The 18,005-nt window shown below is 47.6% G+C and overlaps 1 protein-coding gene across 2 annotated transcripts in view; it reads right to left on the reverse strand.

The window, feature by feature from the left end:
* Window positions 1-2,885: 2,885 nt before the first annotated feature.
* The window catches only part of BIVM (basic, immunoglobulin-like variable motif containing), a 446,759-nt gene continuing 431,639 nt past the window's right edge, over window positions 2,886-18,005 (reverse strand). For both annotated transcript variants that reach the window (XM_069637055.1, XM_069637056.1), the window contains one exon: window positions 2,886-4,400. In XM_069637055.1, the coding sequence (XP_069493156.1) occupies window positions 4,104-4,400 (297 nt within the window). In that variant the 3' untranslated portion in view covers window positions 2,886-4,103. The remainder of the gene's footprint in view (window positions 4,401-18,005) is intronic.

Raw genomic sequence — 18,005 nt, forward strand, 5'->3', positions numbered from 1 at the left:
TGAGGGACAAAAAGAGGGCATGCTATGCCAAATACCTGGAGTTCTTTATATAACGCCATTAGAAAGGGGGACTCAAAGGGCTTCTGGGGGCTAATGGGGTCTGGTCACAGAGTGGGATCTAACATGCTGCAGGGATGTATCAAAGAGCAAACTGGGTCGAATATTACAGTGGGCTCTATGGGGATCCTGGGGGCAATGGGGTGCAACAGGCTTCCCTGGGGGGTGAGGGGGTGTGGACAGGTCCTAGGTATGGTGAGGAGCACAATCACACAAAACTGGTACGGACGTATGAAGAGGTCAGGAAAGGCAACGGGCCGTGATAGGGTTCCAGTAGACTTTTATGTGAAGGAGCCTGTAGTTTGGGTCCCATACCTAGTAAAACTGTATAATGCCATTTTGAGCTGTAATGTGGTACCGGGAACCTGGACCAGTGCTGAGTTGGTCCCAATCCATAAGAAAGGACCAAGCGATCAGCCTGTTAATTACAGACCGATCTTGCTGTTAGATGCAGGAGGGAAAGCCTTTGTCAGGGCCCTCTTATTTCATCTGGAGGACTAGGCAAAGAATAACCAGATTATCAATCACTGGCAGGCAGGGTTTTGTGCGGGTCTAAGCACAGTAGGCCAAAGCCTGTGACTTCAGCTGGTTATCGATAAATATGCAGTCCAAAGGGAGGTCTGTGTTTATGCAGTTTATGTGGACCTAAGAACAGCGTTTGACACGGTACAGAGAGATCGACTCTGGAAGGTGCTGAGGGGGCCTGGTGTTCCACCGGCCCTTTTGACTGCAATACAAAAGGTTCTCTGTTATTTTACTGAAGTCTGTTTCATCAAAATATATTACTTTGTGGAGCCTATTTCGAAAGGCATTACTGCGATGCAGTTTTATTTTCAAACACGAAAGCCAGCGTCGAGCACTCTGAAAGTGGAAGTCACTGAAGGGCAGCAGTGGAATTCACATTGTAACCAGACATGTTCTCTTGAAGTGCAGTGATCCATTTGTTGTCATGGAAACAGAGTTGCGATGAACCTGCATATTTGATGTGTGGTTCAATTTATAGTTTTGGACTTATTACACTGTTTTTTTTTAAATGTTCATGTTAAATCTTATGATATTGGGGGGTCCCCACATACGATTTAATCCACAAATGGCAGTGCACGGTTGTCTTGGAACCTGTACACTCTGTCATGCTAATGAGAGTGCACTGAGACCTGCTTGCAAGGCTTTCAACGCGTCGCAGTAGGCATTTCAAAGTAGCTGAGACCACACAATGAGTTCATTTCGCGATGAATCTTATCGCAGAAACGTGCTTGCGATGAGGTGGAAGGCGATGCATTTTGCGCGTAAAATGAGATGGTGTAAAAGGAGTCAGTGATTAAAGAACGCCATACTAATACAAAGCCTGTATTATTGCCAACACAATGGTGGTCCGATGGGGCATTGATGGGAAAACCTCCAGTAGCGTCAAAATTAAAAAGGGTGTCCGCTAACTTTGTGTTTTGGCTCCAAAACTATTTTGCATTTTCATTAATGGCGTAACCAAAGAGCTATAGGATTCCCAGACTGATGCACCAACATTGGCCGGTGAAAGGATGCTGGTTCTGCTCTTTGCAAACACTGTATTGTTATCGTTGATACCTATTGGTGTCCACAAGAAGCTGGACCTATTTGTTGCCTTTTGTTAGAATAACGGTCGATCATTAAATGTAACCAAAACTAAATCTATGGTTTTTAAAACGAGTGATAGGATCTACATCTATTTAATAGCCCTCATTGACGGTGAATATATGTTGCCCAACAACAAGGAAAGTATAGGGCTTGGAGTTTCCCTTATACTTCACTGCGTCAAAATCTTCTCACTGCAATGGAGATTGATCACTGAAAAGGCCCAATCAATCGTAATAAATGTTTCAAGGTCAATAGTTGAAACTGAACCACAGGAGAGGAAGGGAGCAGAGGTAAATCAGGTTGCCTGTCTGCTCCTCCTCTCCGCCATACAAAATTATGAAAATGGGGCGTGGCTTAAATGGAAGGCGTAAAAGTCTTATGCAGGGCTTTTACATCTTCCATTTACATTACGCTCTAATCCAAAATAAACTCCAAAGTTTTTTATAGCATGTTCTAGATGGGCTTGCTAACATTACACAACCTATTGTATCATTGTGACTGCTTTTGTCCTACTCAGAGAATCAGTATAAGGGTACACCAGTGCTCCAGAAAAGACTTTGGAGTGGGAGTGTTTTACTCTCTATTTATTTTTAATTTGGGAGCAAAAACATTTTTTAGGGTGGAAAAATGTAAGTCCAATTTCCAATGGGAGTATTTTATAAGCGTGGGAAAACATGTTTTAACTGAAAAAGAGAAATAGTTTTGTAATTATTATTTCTTTGCACCTAGATATTCATGCACACTTAAAGATACATGTTTACTTCTTCCGATGAGGCCGTTACTAATAGTAGTTTCATCCTGAGGCTACGACGTGCACTACTGGTACAAACATATCCATGGAGTTGTGTGGGTGAAAGCAGGTGACCAAGGTTCTAAGTGTCAGTTTCCTCATTTTTTGCGGAGTATTTTTACTCCCTGTTATTATTTGTTGGGAGTAATTGCATATTTTTAGTGAGGAAAAGTGGCCGATACATCCCTTGGGCCGGATTCATGGAAGTATTTTATAATGGCGCAATCCCATAGGAAAACGTTACACCCCTTGGGCCGGATTCATGGAAGTATTTTATAATGGCCCAATCCCATAGGAAAACGTTCCATGAATCAGGCCTCTTATCTGTGGGCTGGGGTACACACATGTTTCTGGACCATAGCTATGTTTGTTGTCATGAAAATGAAATATCACATTAAGGCTTATCCACAACAAACAAGGCTGCATATAAAGTAAAAAACACATTTTATTGGGCGATAAAGGCTTCATGATGTTGAAGAAAGGTAAAAGCAACAGTATGATGGGAAAACGTGCAATCTCTTCAACAATTTACTAAGTGTCAAATATAGCTTATTTGTTAAGAAAACCAGTATGAAATATAATACAATACATTTTTACTAAATATATATGGATCAAGGTGCAGAAAAGTGTTATTCTCAGATATGACATTACCATAACAGGACAAAGATAGCATTGCTATGTCATTCCTACCGCTATTAAATACAATATTTCTGTTTGACCACATGTGTAATAGAGGTGTTTGAATGTCATGCACCATATACGGCGTTGTCTATGAAGGCTGTCTTCATAATATAACCTAAAAGTCTAAACAACTTTGTCTTTAAAGTATTCTAAATAATAAACTCTATTGAATACTTGTTATGTTTTCTAAAAGTCCAATCTGTATTTATCAACTACATCTTAGAAATATCCCTTCTGAAGCATTGCTACTCCAGAAGTAAGACATTTTAAATAATTTCCAATCTAAAAACATTGAAGGTGCAAATAATTAGAAAGGAAGCAGAAAGACAACATAGAGGGAAGTAGAAAGGATTTATTAACATAATGTTATGTACATCCAACACGTTCCTCACACACCAACTTTCGTTCATAGAGGGCTATGGTAACATGAACGGTATCACATCCACAGAGTATTTTTCACCCAAAACACATCTTTTTCAATCTCAGTAAAATACAACCTTACAAATGACAATATTTGTGTCTGCAGAAATCAGTAATTCAAATCAAATATGCCCATACTGATAGCCAAATATTCTGTTTAAAGAATTAAACTATGTTCATAGGGAGTCAACATTTCTAATACAAATAGTGTTCCTACTACCGGATCGCAAACCTGCCCACTCACTCATGGTACCAACAACTAATCCATTCACGATCACATAAGCCCCAAACTTACCATGCAATCTTGCAACTACTGTGAGGGTCTATCTACTATAATTTTCCAAAGTTTATGAGATGCCTGTTCCTCTTATATACCGCACCCACCAAACATGACGAAAAGTAATAAAGTGTCAATGCAGCTAATTTCACCAGAGGTAGTCTTCTGCACTGAATACAAGTTTGATAGGAATCCCCAGCAACAGACATCATCAAGACCAACAAACCATTTCTATCATTTTGCAGGGTCTTCACACTATCAATTTCCTTAAGTATTCCCATCATCATCTGTGTCACTCTCACGCGGTCCATGATTTATTAACTCCTGTACATTAGACATCTTTTTCCAGACTAGCTCCTGTTGGAATCCAGCACTGAAGGACCTTCCTAATCGCCCATGAGGCTTCTTGGACACATTTTCTTCACTCTCTGACTTGGCGATTCCACGTACTTGCATTTGAGGTTGGGACTCTGGTCTGATATTACCAAGTTGAAAATTCCACGGACCGAATCGTTGCCAGTTGAGTCTCTGAAAAGCTATAATACAGTGCAGATTTCCTCCAACCTAAAAAAGAAAAGAAATAAATAGCAAGATTAGCAAAAACTGGTACATATTCAATCGTGGCCAAGGAAGTCTTCTCCAAGGAAGATGAATAGCCCTAGAAATTGCTGCACAGCGGTAAACATCTAGCCATCTGCACTCAATATAATTGTAAGAAAAAGGACTGCAGAAATAGGCATGTCATATTTGCCTTTCCAGCTTGTTCTGTGTCATTGTAGTAAAGGAATGGTTTCATTTGTGCAAATCAGTCTGCACAGTGTAATGTATTTGAACACATTTTTTGTTGTTGAAGTAATTAACCATACTTGTACGGCCGACTACAGCTTTGCACCCCAAACATAAACATTGCAGTTCATAGCTTTCTTAGCAAACCTTTGTGCCACAGTCTCCTGCAGGAATGGCTCAGAGTATCCTGGAGCCAGCTCTAACTTGATCTTGCAGAAATTAATGTGAGTGTCCACAGCTTGAGCACAACTGGGATTCCGACTGCATTTGACTATTTAGTTCTGTAGTAATAAGAGCCTGCCTGAAAGGATAAAAAGTGGATTAGACTTGAGAAACATTTACAATGGTTTTATCCCTGGGTGACAGCCGCCGGCCAACACATAGAAATTATTTCCAGACTAGACCCTGCGTGTAAAAACACCAATACCATTATAATTCACCAGATAGAATTCTTGGTGCAATATGGGATTTAGACAAGCAAATGGTTCTGTTTTCAGGTGTATCTGAATGTTGCTGTCTGCCCTTCACTGAACCCTGCCGCCTTTTTCTTTAGGAACTATTGTGATACCTGGAACCTGGGTTGCAACCTTTGGACATGACAGTAGTAGATTCACGATTTGTCCACCTGGGCATTTTAGCTTACCCTGGCAGTCTATTGGATCTCACCGACTGCCTTGCCATCTAGCCTAGGATCCACTATCTCCCACTTTGTTGGTGTGCTCCAGCTCCTGCTTCCTTCCAGGTGTCATATCAAAGCATTCCTCAGGCACAGCCAACAGATTTTAAGAGCAATGTATGTGATATAAGACGCTAATCGATTAAAACACTTAACAATAGGAGAACCATGGCTCTGTTGAGTGGCAGTGGGGAGAGCAGCCTCCTTCATGTTCATCTTGTGGACATGTCAAAATGTAGTTATATGATTTTGATTGAGTTAATGGAGATCACTAAAAATGACGATTACCAAGGGGCTTTGGAGTTTGCCTGTTGAGGAAGCCATTTGAGGGAGATTACCATCCGACTCCTACACCTAGGGACCTTATCACAAAGTTGTTTTTTGTTCCAGTGCCTTTAATTGTGAGCTAATGGAAAAGTTAGATTTTTTAGTTAGCAGATTTGACTGCATAGTTAAAAGTAAGTGGTTATTTATTGTGCATATGTAAGGCGCTTATACATCAAGTAAATTGTGTTTCAAAGTGCCCATAGGGCAGTGGGGAGGGAACATAGGAATGAAATCAAAATAACAATGAAAGATAGAGGCGGACCTACTAGGCCGTGTGAGCATTCAGAACGTGCAAGTGCAGAGAGAAGGGAAAGTGAGTGCGGGGGCCAGGAGGGTAAGTGCTCAGTGAACCAGGAGGGACGTGATAGGGAGTGAGCAGCTGTAAGTGCGTAGATGAGTGGTCAGCTGCCAATAAATAAGTGCAGGCATATAGTGGCATAAGCCAGTGGGTGCCAAGGCAAGTGCTGGGAGTGGGCGGAGGCTGAAGGTGATTGGGTGTAGGAGGCCAGGGTCCAAGAGGACACATAAGGACCCTGGTCACCAATCTCAGCAACTGAGGAGGTTTAGCAAGGAGGGAGGAAGGGAAGGAGTTGGAGAAAAGGAGTATCTTGAGGGGCTTCCAGAATTTGAGGAGATCCCGCTCAAGGTGAAGACGAAGGGGGAGGCTGTTCCAAAGAAGGGAGCCTGCTGAGGAAAGAGATCGGCCACAGCAGCCTGTTTAGCGAAACGCTTGACACCCAGAGTGTTGGTGCCGGAGGAACGTAAAGATCTGGAGGGAGAGTGTTTAGTAAGAGCAAGTTGTAGATAGCATGGTTCCCGGGCCCCAGACAGCCATGTGGATGATGCACATGGATTCGAATTTGATCCTTGCAGCAACTGGGAGCCAGTGGAGAGATTTTAGGACTGAAGAGATGAAGTCCCTCGGCTTGATGCTAAGGATAAGTCTTGCAGCCTTATTCTGGATTAGCTGGAGGGGTCATAGAGAAGAAGAACAAGTTACTCCTTACCTGGTAACGTTCTTTCGATGGGATGTTCCTCCGACGTATTCCTTATCTATGATATTTGTATCTCCAGCTTGCTGGCCTCGGAAAAAAATGTTTCCCAGTAGAGGGCGCTGTGCGTCGACGTCCGTCGAGTAGGTGTTCCTCAACAGCCACAGTATCGACGCCGACGTCATCATGCCTATAAATGGCCACGCGCAGCGTCCGTTGCTCAGTTCCGTTTTGTAGAGTAAGGTAGTTATTGCCTGAATGATTACTACCCTTGAAGGAGCGTAAACTGCAACCACAAGGGAAAAGGTACTGCGGGGATGGATGGGAGGGGCGATAAGGAAAACGTCGGAGGAACATCCCATCGAAAGAACGTTACCAGGTAAGGAGTAACTTGTTCTTCGAAGGGATTGTGTCCTCCAACGTATTCCTTATCTATGGTAGACTCCCATAGCAGTGGTATGTAATTGGAGGCAGGAGTAAGAGATGCCATATTACTCTTTAAGAATGAACAGAGTGTAACGCAGCTTTGCCAAATCTAGTCTCTTGACTAGAGGAGGAATCCAGGCTATAAAATTTGGTAAAGGTATGTGCGGACGACCATGTGGCAGCCGCACATATGTCTCGAATTGGTACCCCTCTTTGAAGAGCTGAGGAGGCTGCGATACCCCTGGTCAAATGAGCCCTTTGATTTTGAGGGGGCTCTTACCCTGCCAGTTTGTAGCATTCCAGAATGGCTAAAATAATACATCTGGAGATGGTTTGTTTGGTTATTGGTAATCCCAACTTATGTCCTGCGTAACCTACAAAGAGTTGGCCTGCTTGTCTAATTTTAGCAAGTCTACTGATATAAAAACTCCAGGCTCGCTTAGGGTCCAGCCTGTGTAGTCTCTCTTCCTCTTTCCCCGGATGGGGAGGAGGATAGAATGAAGGTAAAGTAATCTTCTGAGTAATGTGAAATTCAGAAACTACCTTTGGGAGGAAGTTAGGCTTCACCTGTAGAACGACTTTGTCCTTGTGAAAAATTGTATGAGGAGGTTTACAAGATAGGGCTTGTATCTCGCTAACCCTTCTAGCAGATGTTAATGCTACCAATAAAACAGTTTTGAGGGTGAGAAACTTCAAGGAACAAGAGTGGAGTGGTTCAAATGGAGCACCCTTTAGGAAGTTTAAAACTAGATTTAAGTCCCATAAGGGAACTTGGAATGGTCTTGGAGGGTAAACATTAGTTAGACCTTTCAGGTATTGTATTACCAATGGAATTTTGAAATATGAAGGCTCCTCTGCAGTGTGCTTAAAGATCGATAGCGCTGCGAGATAGCCCTTAATAGTGCCAACTTGAAGGCCTGAATTTGCCAAATAAAGTAAGAAGGATAACACCGCAGGTGTACCACATGAAAAGGGTTCGATATTCTTTTCTCTGCACCAGCTGCAAAATTTATTCCAACGGCAGCGGTATAGAGTTTTAGTTGCTGGCCTTCTGGCCGAAAGCAACACCTCCATGACGTCATCTGGAAGGTCCCAATCCTTGTACCTCAACCTTTCAGATACCAAGCGTGAAGGTTGAGGGTCTTGATGGCTGGATGGAGAACCTGACCTCCCTTCTGCGAGAGAAGATCCTCTCTGTACAGTAGACGAATTGGAGGGTGGATGGACATGTCCAGAAGGTCCGGGTCCCACGTTCTCCTGGCCCAATTAGGATCATGGTCTTCCGAAACCTTCTCAACCTCCTGATCATTTGAGGAATGACAGGGACCGGAGGAAACGCGTACAGAAGTGGGAACTCCCAGTCCACTATGAACGCGTCTCCCAGAGCTCCTCTCGGGGGAAATTCCCTTGAGCAAAATCTGTCGAACTTCCTGTTGATACTGGTGGCGAACAGATCCACTTGAGGGGTTGCCCAAAGGGCGAAGATCTCTTGAAGGACTTCCTGAGCTATCTCCCATCCGTGGGAGACTGTGCTCTGCCTGCTCAGAGCGTCCGCTGGCAAGTTCTTCTCTCTGGCTAGGTGAATTGCCGATAGAGCGATTCCTTCCTGAATTGCCCAAAACCAGAGCTGCATCGCCTCTCTGCACAGTGGCAGTGACCCTACGCCTCCTCTTTTGTTGAGGTAGTGCATGGCCACTGTATTGTCCGTCATTATCAGGACGTTTCTCCCCCGTACAGACGGCAGAAAAGCCTTCAGTGCCAGTCTGATGGCTCTCAGCTCCAACAGGTTGATATGTAGTCTGGACTCCGATGGAGACCAACGACCGCTGATGGTCAAGTCGTTGGCATGGGCTCCCCACCCCGTGAGTGAGGCATCCGTGACTACTGTTATCTCCGGCCATGGTTGCCAAAACAGTTCTCCTTTCAGAATGTTCTCCCGACAGGCCCACCACTGAAGGTCTCGAGCCAGTCTGACTGGAATCTGAAGTAGATCTGTCATCCTCCCTGAGAATTGTGACCACTGAGTCCTCAGTGCCCATTGAAGGGATCTCATTCTCAGGCGAGCCTCTGGCACAAGGGATATGCAGGATGCCATGAGGCCTAGCAACCTCAAAAAGTCGTAGGCTGGGAGACGTTGGGCATTTTGAAACCTGGTGACCATCTGCAGAATATCTTGAGGCCTCACCTCTGGTGGCGAGGCTTTTCCCAGGGACGTGTCCAGGACTGCTCCAATGAACTGGAGTCTCTGTGATGGTATCATTTGTGACTTCTTTAATATAATCTAGTTGGATCCGAGCTTGTTCCGAAGAAACTGCTCTGATCAACCAATCTTCCAGGTAGGGGTAGACGTGAATACCTTCCCTCCTTAGACTTGCAGCCACAACCGACATTAGCTTGGTGAAGACCCTCGGGGCGCAGGTCAGCCCAAATGGCAGAACTCGAAATTGATAATGAGAGTTGCCAATTGCGAACCTCAGGTACTTCCTGTGCTTGGGATGGATTGGCACATGGAAATAAGCATCCTGAAGGTCCAGAGATACCACCAGTCCTGAAGCTGGAGGGCCTGAAGGATCTGAGAGAGAGTTACCATCTTGAACTTGTCCTGCCTGAGGAACTTGTTCAATTCTCGTAAGTCCAGGATGGGTCTCAGTCCTCCGTCTTTCTTTGGTATGAGAAAGTAGGGGGAGTACCAGCCCTTGTTCCTGTCCGCTACAGGTACCTGTTCTATGGCACCTTTCTCTAGCAGGTCTACAATTTCCTGCAAGAGGAGCGGATCCGGCACTTTCAGAGAGCTGTTCCCCGGTGGATGGCTCTGAGGGATGCGTAGAAAAGGCAGGCAGTAACCTTGGGCAACTGTCTCCAATGCCCAAGCATCTGACGTAATAGCCTGCCATTCCGTCAGATGGTGAGTTAACCTGCCCCCTACAGGTGTCTTGTGATGGGAGACCTCAGAGTGGTTTCGGAGCAGCTGATGCAGTTGCCGAAGGTAAAGCGGCTCCTGCTCCTGCTGATGCTGCTTTCTTTCCTCTACCCCGTCCACCACGGGTACATTTTCCTTGGCCTCTTTGAGCCGGCCGTCCTCTGCCTCTTCCATATGAGGAATAAAAGCGAAAGGACCTTCCTCTCCAAGAGGATCCTGAGGGACGAAAATTAGTTTGGCGGATTGCAGCTCCTAGTGACTTGGCTGCTGCTTTAGATGTTTGCAGTTTTTCCAAACTGTCATCCGCCTTTTTACCAAACAGGGAAGAGCCGTCAAAGGGCATATTTAAAATTCTGGCCTGTACGTCAGAAGCAAAGCCGGACTTTCTCAACCACGCATGCCTGCGGATTGTGGTACTTGCCGCCATGGCCCTGCTGATACTGTCAGCAGAATCAATGCCAGTTTGAAGGGACTCACACATTGCATCTTTACCATCTCTGATGATATTTAAAAATGCGTCCCTTTCTTCTCCTTCATGGAGGCAGTCAGCCGCTGATGAAGCACACTCCCAAAGAGTGTGGCTGAACCTAGCGAGCGTACAAGTCGCATTCATAGATTTTAAAGCCATGCTACAGGCCGAGAAAACTTTCTTAGCCATGGCATCATATTTTTTATCATCCCTATCCTGTGGAGCAGTGGGGTATGCAGATGTACTGCCTGATGAAGTTGCAGCCTGGACCACCAGACTCCCTGGAGTAGGGTGTTTAGATAGGTATTCAGGGTCAGAAGCAGATACCCTATATTTCGCTGACAACTTCTTGTTAACCTCAGGGATAACTTCAGGAGTTTCCCAGTTAGTTAAAATCTTTCTCTGTAAGGCAGAGTGAAATGGAACCACAGGATCCTCCTGTGGACCTTTATCCAAAATGTCAGTGAGGTCATCCTGCTGAAAAACAGGTGAAGGTGCAGACCAACCCATGAATTCTATGATTCTTGACATTAGGGTTCTATAAGGGGTTTCAGCATGTTCCCCTGGGTCTAATTTGACGAATTCCACTTCAGGGAAAGTGTCTAAACCACTTGCTTCCTTTAATACATCCTGAAGGTCTTTGAACCTTCTTTCGTCAGAGTCAAAAGTCTCTGGTTCAGGTGATGTGGTCCTCTGCAGGTCAAAAGGCCTTTCTTGATCTGAGTCTTCCCTTTCCTCATAAATTGAGGTTAAAGGGGGGTGTTCTGAGTGAAAAGGGACAAAACTCATTTCTAAAGCAGAAGGAGCCATCATCACTGGCCTTGAAAAGGTCGATGTCGTCGACACCGATGTAAAAATCCTCGAAGGCGCCGTCAAAGGCGTCGAGAAAACTGGAAGAGTCCCCGTAGAACTCGAAAGGATTGGAACCCTGCTCGAGGATGTCGACGACGCTCTCTGCGTCGTGTCGGAGGCTCTTGGCCTAACCGTAGGCTGTGGAGTAGCCGTGTTTTTTTCTTTTATCGGCGTCGACGTCGGCGTCGACTCAATCGACGGATGCGTCGAAGAACCCTTCGATAACGGCGTTGATGGCGCCGATCTATGCTTCGAAGGGGCTTACGACGATGGCGTCGAAGATGCTTTACTTCCTGATGGCTCATTGCGCTTTCGGGTCGACTCTTCGCCGGGTGCTTCGACTCGCAGCGTTTAGATTTTTTGGGCTTTTCACCCGGGGTATCACCCTCAGCTGACTTCGAGGGGGTCGAGGCCGTTTTCTCGAAGACACTTAGCATCTTTTTTCTGAATTACTCCCACTCAGCCTGAGAGCTCTGTTTTGTGGGGCAATGTACTCTTTCAGGGGAACTAGAAGACGACGACAAAGGAGATCTTCTACGTCTCTTTTTCGAGTGTCTAGACCTCGACGAGTGGTGGGCGCCACTTCGAGACCTAGACCGAGAATGCTTTCGACGGGGAGGAGACGAATGTCTCGACTCTACCGCGGAAACTTTCGAGGAAGTTAAAACTGACTTACCTCTCTCGAGCTTCCCCTTACGCTCCTTCAAGGCTTTCGCCGTCATGGATAGGCAGTCCTCACACTCCGAACACTGGTGTTCGATTCCCAGACACCACAAACAGATACTGTGAGGATCCGTCAACGACATTTTCTTCCCACAGTCTCTGCATTTTTTTGAAACCGGACCGAGGAGTCGTCGGGTCGGAGGAGGAAGCCATCGAGTACGAGTCGGTTTTCTCGAGGAAATATGAATATATTTCGACTGACGAACTGAGCAACGGTATTCCAAGGCACACGAAGCGCGGAAAAACGGAACTGAGCAACGGACGCTGCGCGGGGCCATTTATAGGCATGATGACGTCGGCGTCGATACGGTGGCTGACGAGGAACACCTACTCGACGGACGTCGACGCACAGCGCCCTCTACTGGGAAAAGAAACATTTCCGAGGCCAGCAAGCTGGAGATACAAATATCATAGATAAGGAATACGTCGGAGGACAAAATCCCTTCGAAGATGGTAGGTTAAGGAAGAGGCTATTGCAGTAGCCTAGCCTTGAGAGAACCAAAGCTCTAGAGACATTGAGCTTCTGGGGGAAGGTGAGGAAAGGAAGAATTCCTTTCAGTGGGTAGAGTTGAAAGTGGGCCTTCTTGGCAAGGTCCAGAATGTGAGGGAGGAAGGAAAGGGAGGAGTCGAAGATGACTCTGAGGTTTCTGGCTTCAGATGAAGGAGAGGGGGGAGAGCCCATAGAAAACGGCCAAAGTGAGGGGAGGAAAGAGGGAACAGGTGTCCCAATAGGAAGGATTGTTGTCTTGCTAGCGTTGAGGCAGATACAATTGGAAGTACACCAGGACTGGATGGCAGTCCGGAATGATGGTGGAGGTAAGGAGAGGGTCAGAGGGAAGTTTGAAGAAGAGTTTTGAAGAAGAGTTGTGTGTCATCTGCATAGCGCTGGAAGTTAGGGGGAGAAGGTGGAAATGAGGTGTGCAAGTGGAGCAAGATAAGAGATAAAGAGGCAAGGAGATAGGTTGGAGCCCTGGGGAACACCGCAGGTGGAGATAGAAGTGGGGGAGGAGAAAGAGCCCAGAATAACCAGGGACAGATGGTCTTTAAGGAAGGAGGTCAGCCAGTCCAGTGACCGTTCCGAGATACCTAGGGTATCGTGGAGACATTTTATGAAGATGGAGTGGTTGACCGTATCGAATGTAGAGGAGCGGTTGAGTAGAATGAGAACAGCTGGAGAGTTGGAATCGAGAGATGCGCGCAGTTCCTCATGGGTGTTCAGAAGAGCAGTTTCCGTTCCTCTGGATGCTTGGAACCCTGATTGGTTGTGGAAGCTACCAACAAGTACAGTGTGTGGGGTAAGTTAGGGGGAAACCCAGCTATCCAAGAGTTTCCCAAGGAAGTGGGTGATAGAAATGGGGCAGTAGTTGGCTGGACAAGAAGGGTCTGCAGGAGGTTTTTTCGGGAGGGGGCGCACAAGGGAGTGCTTAAGGAAGGAGGGGAAAGATTCAGGAGCAAAAGAGTGGTTGCAGAAATCATCAAGTGGAGGGGCAAGAGAGCCAATATTGTCCTTAATGGTTCTGGAGGAGCAAGGGGAGGCCTGTTTGAAATCTTCATGGAGCGGACGACTCTGCTGACCTCATCAGGTGGGATAGGTGTGAAGGAGGAGAGAAAGGCAGGGGGAATGGGAGGCCATATGAGGCGGGGGTGTGGGGAATGGTGTGTGTGAGGTATGCAAGGATGCCCCGGATGCCCTGAGCTTTTGTGGTGAAGTGTGAGTCCAGTGTGTTGCAGAGGGCCTGGGATGGAAGAGGTGAGGAGGAGACTGCAGAAAGGTTGGCTAGTTCCCTGCAGATTTTAGAGAGTTCAGTCGTGTTGTGGGATGCACCGGAGACGCAAGCCTGGATGTGGGCCCTTTTCTTGGTGCGGATGGAAAGTCTGTATTGCCTTTGGAATAGGCAACAGTCCAGTTTGTCAGAGGGTGAGCCTAAGGTCTGCCAATTCCGTTCCGCAGCTCGGCACTTACGTTTCATGGCTGCAAGTACAGAGTCGTACCAGGTGTTTCGCTTGGAGGCATGTTTCAGGTGGATTCTCATGACTGGGGCAAGAATGTCAAGGGTATTAGTAATGGCAAGAGGTTGCTGAGAGCAGAGTCAGTGGTAGAGTCTGTGGTGGGAGCAGGGAGGATGAAGGTAGATGCGAAGGCAGCAGCTGACACTTGTTTCATCGGACCGATGTTTGTCGATAGGGGCAATAGTCAGAGAGGAGGTGGGAGAGAGGACCAGCTTGCAAACCAGGCTCTCAGAGGAAGAGTAAGGCTGGGTGGGTATGAGGAAAGAAGGGACCCACTCAGGGAAGATCAGAGCAACCCCACAGTCACCACGCTTCGGGCGAATCTTGGAGATGATTTTATAGCCATCAGGGACAAAAGCAGTGACTGAGCTGGCATTGAACCACGTCTCTGTAAGAGCAAGGATATCGAGGTCAATGTCTTCAAGGAGGAGGCATATGTCGACAAAGTGTTTGATGGCAGAACGAGCATTAATCGTGGCTAGAGGCCTCCACCTTTGAAGGTTTTCAGAGGAGGGCTACAGGGGCGTGGTACACCAGTCGGGGGGGAGATTTGGGGGGCAGAGAGAGTGGAGGAAGGAGTAGCAGGTGTGGGTTGGCAGCTAATGGGGGATGGCGGGCGCCGGTCATACAGGAGGAGGTTGGGGTAGCCCCAAGTAATGAGAAAATATCAATCACTAAAAGGCAATCTGACCGGCTATATTTCCATTTAGGACTATTTTTGGAACATGTGAAGTTCCCCCAATAGAGATTTAACGTGCCAAGCATCACTGAGAACCTTAGACTTATTTAACAGTTGACACTGGTTGAGTTAAGCAAAGGGGAAGAGAATAAGGAGCCTGGCAATCACGGTTGTCTCGTAATGTTGCGAGCATATATTCTTTTGCCCTTCCATGATGTAATAAGTCTGGTTGCTAGCTATCCTACCTGTGAACTTAAGCTTTCCTTCGAGGCTTCACAGGAGGAAGAGGATCAGTTGTGAAAGAGAGCTTGCAGATGAAGTTGCAAAATGTAAGACTGATTTCTAATACTGTACAACTCATAGTATTGTCATTGAGAAGATACCACTCCATGATGGTACCCTCCCCCGCTCCCAGCCTGTACATTGAAGAAATATCAGGGAGATGACGTAATTGGAGAAAGGCAATATCAGGAAGTAGGAAGTATAAGGGAGAGGACAGACCGAGCCAGAATGAGTTGAAGAGTTTAACCAGGAGGAGGTTGGAAGAGAGACAGGAAGAGGAGGTCATCAGAGGCAGGGAGAGGTTGGAGACAAACAAAGGTTGGAGACAAAGATTGGCGTGGAGGAGGCAGTGGACAGAGCAGACCAAGTCAGGAAATCGGTAAACCAGGATTGGCCAAGCCCAGAGAGCAAAAGGCTGAAAGGGGTGTGACAGGAAGAGCGAGGGAAAGAAAGAAAGAGCGACGAGACGACAAAGTTTGCTTGCAACCTCTGCAAAAGTGTTCAGGACCGTAGGGGTCCCAAAGGATATTTGAGTGTCTTTATAGGATTCCTTCAGGGGAGTCTCACCCTGAATATGAACTGTTTCAGACTAGGAAATGTTGAGGAACACAGTCTTCTTCAGACTTGGGACTCACATCAGATCAGACTCCTACTTCTTCTTGAGCCCCCCCCTTTGCAAATACTCTTCAAAACCACCTCTCTTTTCACCCCCACAATCAGCACAAACTTCTCCCTGCCCACCTTCCCCTCATGAAAACCGGGGCATAGGCCTGAGGGGCCTCTCAGTGGAGTATTGAGCTTTTTATATTCTGCCAGCCATTTTGTGAGTGGGCCGCACCTCCTTCTCCTCGCAAGGGTAAATGCTGAGAGGTCCTGGAAAATAGTCACTTGGGCTTCACCGTAATTGATGGGGCCTGCTCTCCTGGAACATTCAAGGATCCTTGTCCTTTGTTCGTAGAAGTGGAAGCGTGCTAGCACCAAGCACGGGCCCCTTCTGCCTCCCCCCCGTTCTATAGGCCCAGTCGATGATATGTTTGTCTGTGGTGTCGTCTTCGAAGAGCATGCAGATCAATTCTCTGATGGCTTTTCTGATGTCGTTCTCTGTCTCCCCCTCTTTCTCCGGGAAGCCAAAGAAGCGCAGGTTGTTGGGGCACACCCAGTTTTCTACGTTGTCCAGTTTGGGCGTCGTCTCCGTTTCCCTCCTCTTCAGTTCTGCCAACCTCATCCCCGCTTGGAGCTCAATGGTGTCCACTGAAGTTTTGATTTGCTTCCATCCCTTTTTGTCGAGCCTCTGGTCAAGAGTAGATCTAATGCCCCCAATTTCCTCCATAAGGGCGCCACATCAGACTTCGTGGCTGCCGGGTACCCTTCCATGTTGGCACCTGGAGCAGCCAGGCCTGCTCCCCCTCTCTCCCTGCCCTCAAATTGAAATATCTGTAGGGCGTCTCTCGAGCTCATGGGCCAGGCAGGGAGATGCGGGGGGATGACCTGATTGCCGAGACCTCGAGGGGAGTGACAGGACAATCTCAGGCTCGTTGATCCTGGGCCTCAGGCTGGGTCACTCCTTGAGCCCAGGGGGCTATGATGGGGTTGGAGTTTTCCTCCCTCTCCTTCCGTTTTATCCCCGTCCCCTGGCATGAGCTGGCCTCCTGGGTCCTCCGTCTAGGTCTTCAGGAGGGGGGGCGTCCACCCTTGACACTCTAGAGTAAGCTCTCCTGCCTCCTAATCCCGGTGGCAGGGTTCCTCCGGGTGGGCTGTGTGTGCTACTCCTTCTCCTATATAGCTGCGGGCTGTGTCCCCCCATGGCCAAAGTTCAAGCTGATGACCGGTGGGGGGGATGGGCGGTTGTGTGTGTGGCACCCGCCCTTCCCCCCGGTTTCTGCTGCAAGCCCACAGTTAGCTCTGCTCCTCCTCTGTGGACCCTCTATTTTGTGGAGCTGGTCTCTCTATCTCTTTCTCTAGAGAGAGAGAGAGAGAGAGAGAGAGAGAGAGAGAGAGACACCGAGAGAGGGAGAGAGCGAGAGAGAGGGCTGGATGACCTTTGGTTGAGGTTGGGTCTACCTCAGGGCCTCTCCTCTGTTCCCCTGTGGCAGGACCCAGTCCTCCCGCTTCGGTGCTACAGTTCCTCCATGAGTGGGAGGGGGGCGGGCGGCAGAATCGTGCGAACCCTCACTGCCTCTCCGGGGGGCCTCACCACTCTCCCAGGCCGCTCCTCAGGATGTTGCCCGTGCCGGGGCACCAAGGCCCGCTTCCTGCACAAGAATCCTGATAGTGATCTGGAGCTGGGCTTCGGCCAACACCTCTGCTCCTGGCACACTGCGTTGCTTGGAGCACCACTGCGGGGCACCACTCACCTCCTGCTTTAGCCTGGTGGCGTTCGAAGACTGCAGGTCCTGGCAGGCGGGCCTCACCGCTGCTGGGGACCTTTCATACCGCCCCGGTCTCCTGCCCCAAAGTCCATTGTGGGGCCGGGACTTGCGTATCTTCTCTATCGGCACCATCGGCAGCCCGGGATCCTCTGCCACTCCTGACTCTGCCTCCCACTCGGCTAACGCAGCAGTTAGTGGGTGGATTTGTTTCAGACTTGCAGCGAGAGCGTGTGATGAGCTCCGCCACCGGGAGCAGCTGCCTGTTCGGGGATGGGGGCTCAGGGTCTCTTTACTCCTGTTGAACTCTGAACGCACAGGGAGATCAGCTTTTCTCCATGCGCCCCCTGGTGGTCTCCTCGAGGCTTGAATCTTCTGCCAGTTAATCTGCATAATCCTGCCTTGCCTACCCGTTACAATCTGGGCTGCAGGTAGCATCTGCTTAGTAGCTTACAATTGCAGGTCTTCTTTGTTTGTTTTTTTTTTTTAAACAATTTTTATTATTTTAAACATCACACCAAACATTACAACTTTTGGACGTTCATAATCAATGCCAAATCAACGCATTATACATTTCCTGTCCTCCCCCCTTCCTCCCCACGAACTCGAGCCGTTTCATCGGTGTCATCCACGTGAGCATTTTCGGGAATCTCAGTGCTTG

Source organism: Ambystoma mexicanum, chromosome 7p (assembly GCF_040938575.1).
Source record: "Ambystoma mexicanum isolate Mex_15411 chromosome 7p, UKY_AmexF1_1, whole genome shotgun sequence".
NCBI classification, from domain to species: Eukaryota; Metazoa; Chordata; class Amphibia; order Caudata; family Ambystomatidae; genus Ambystoma; species Ambystoma mexicanum.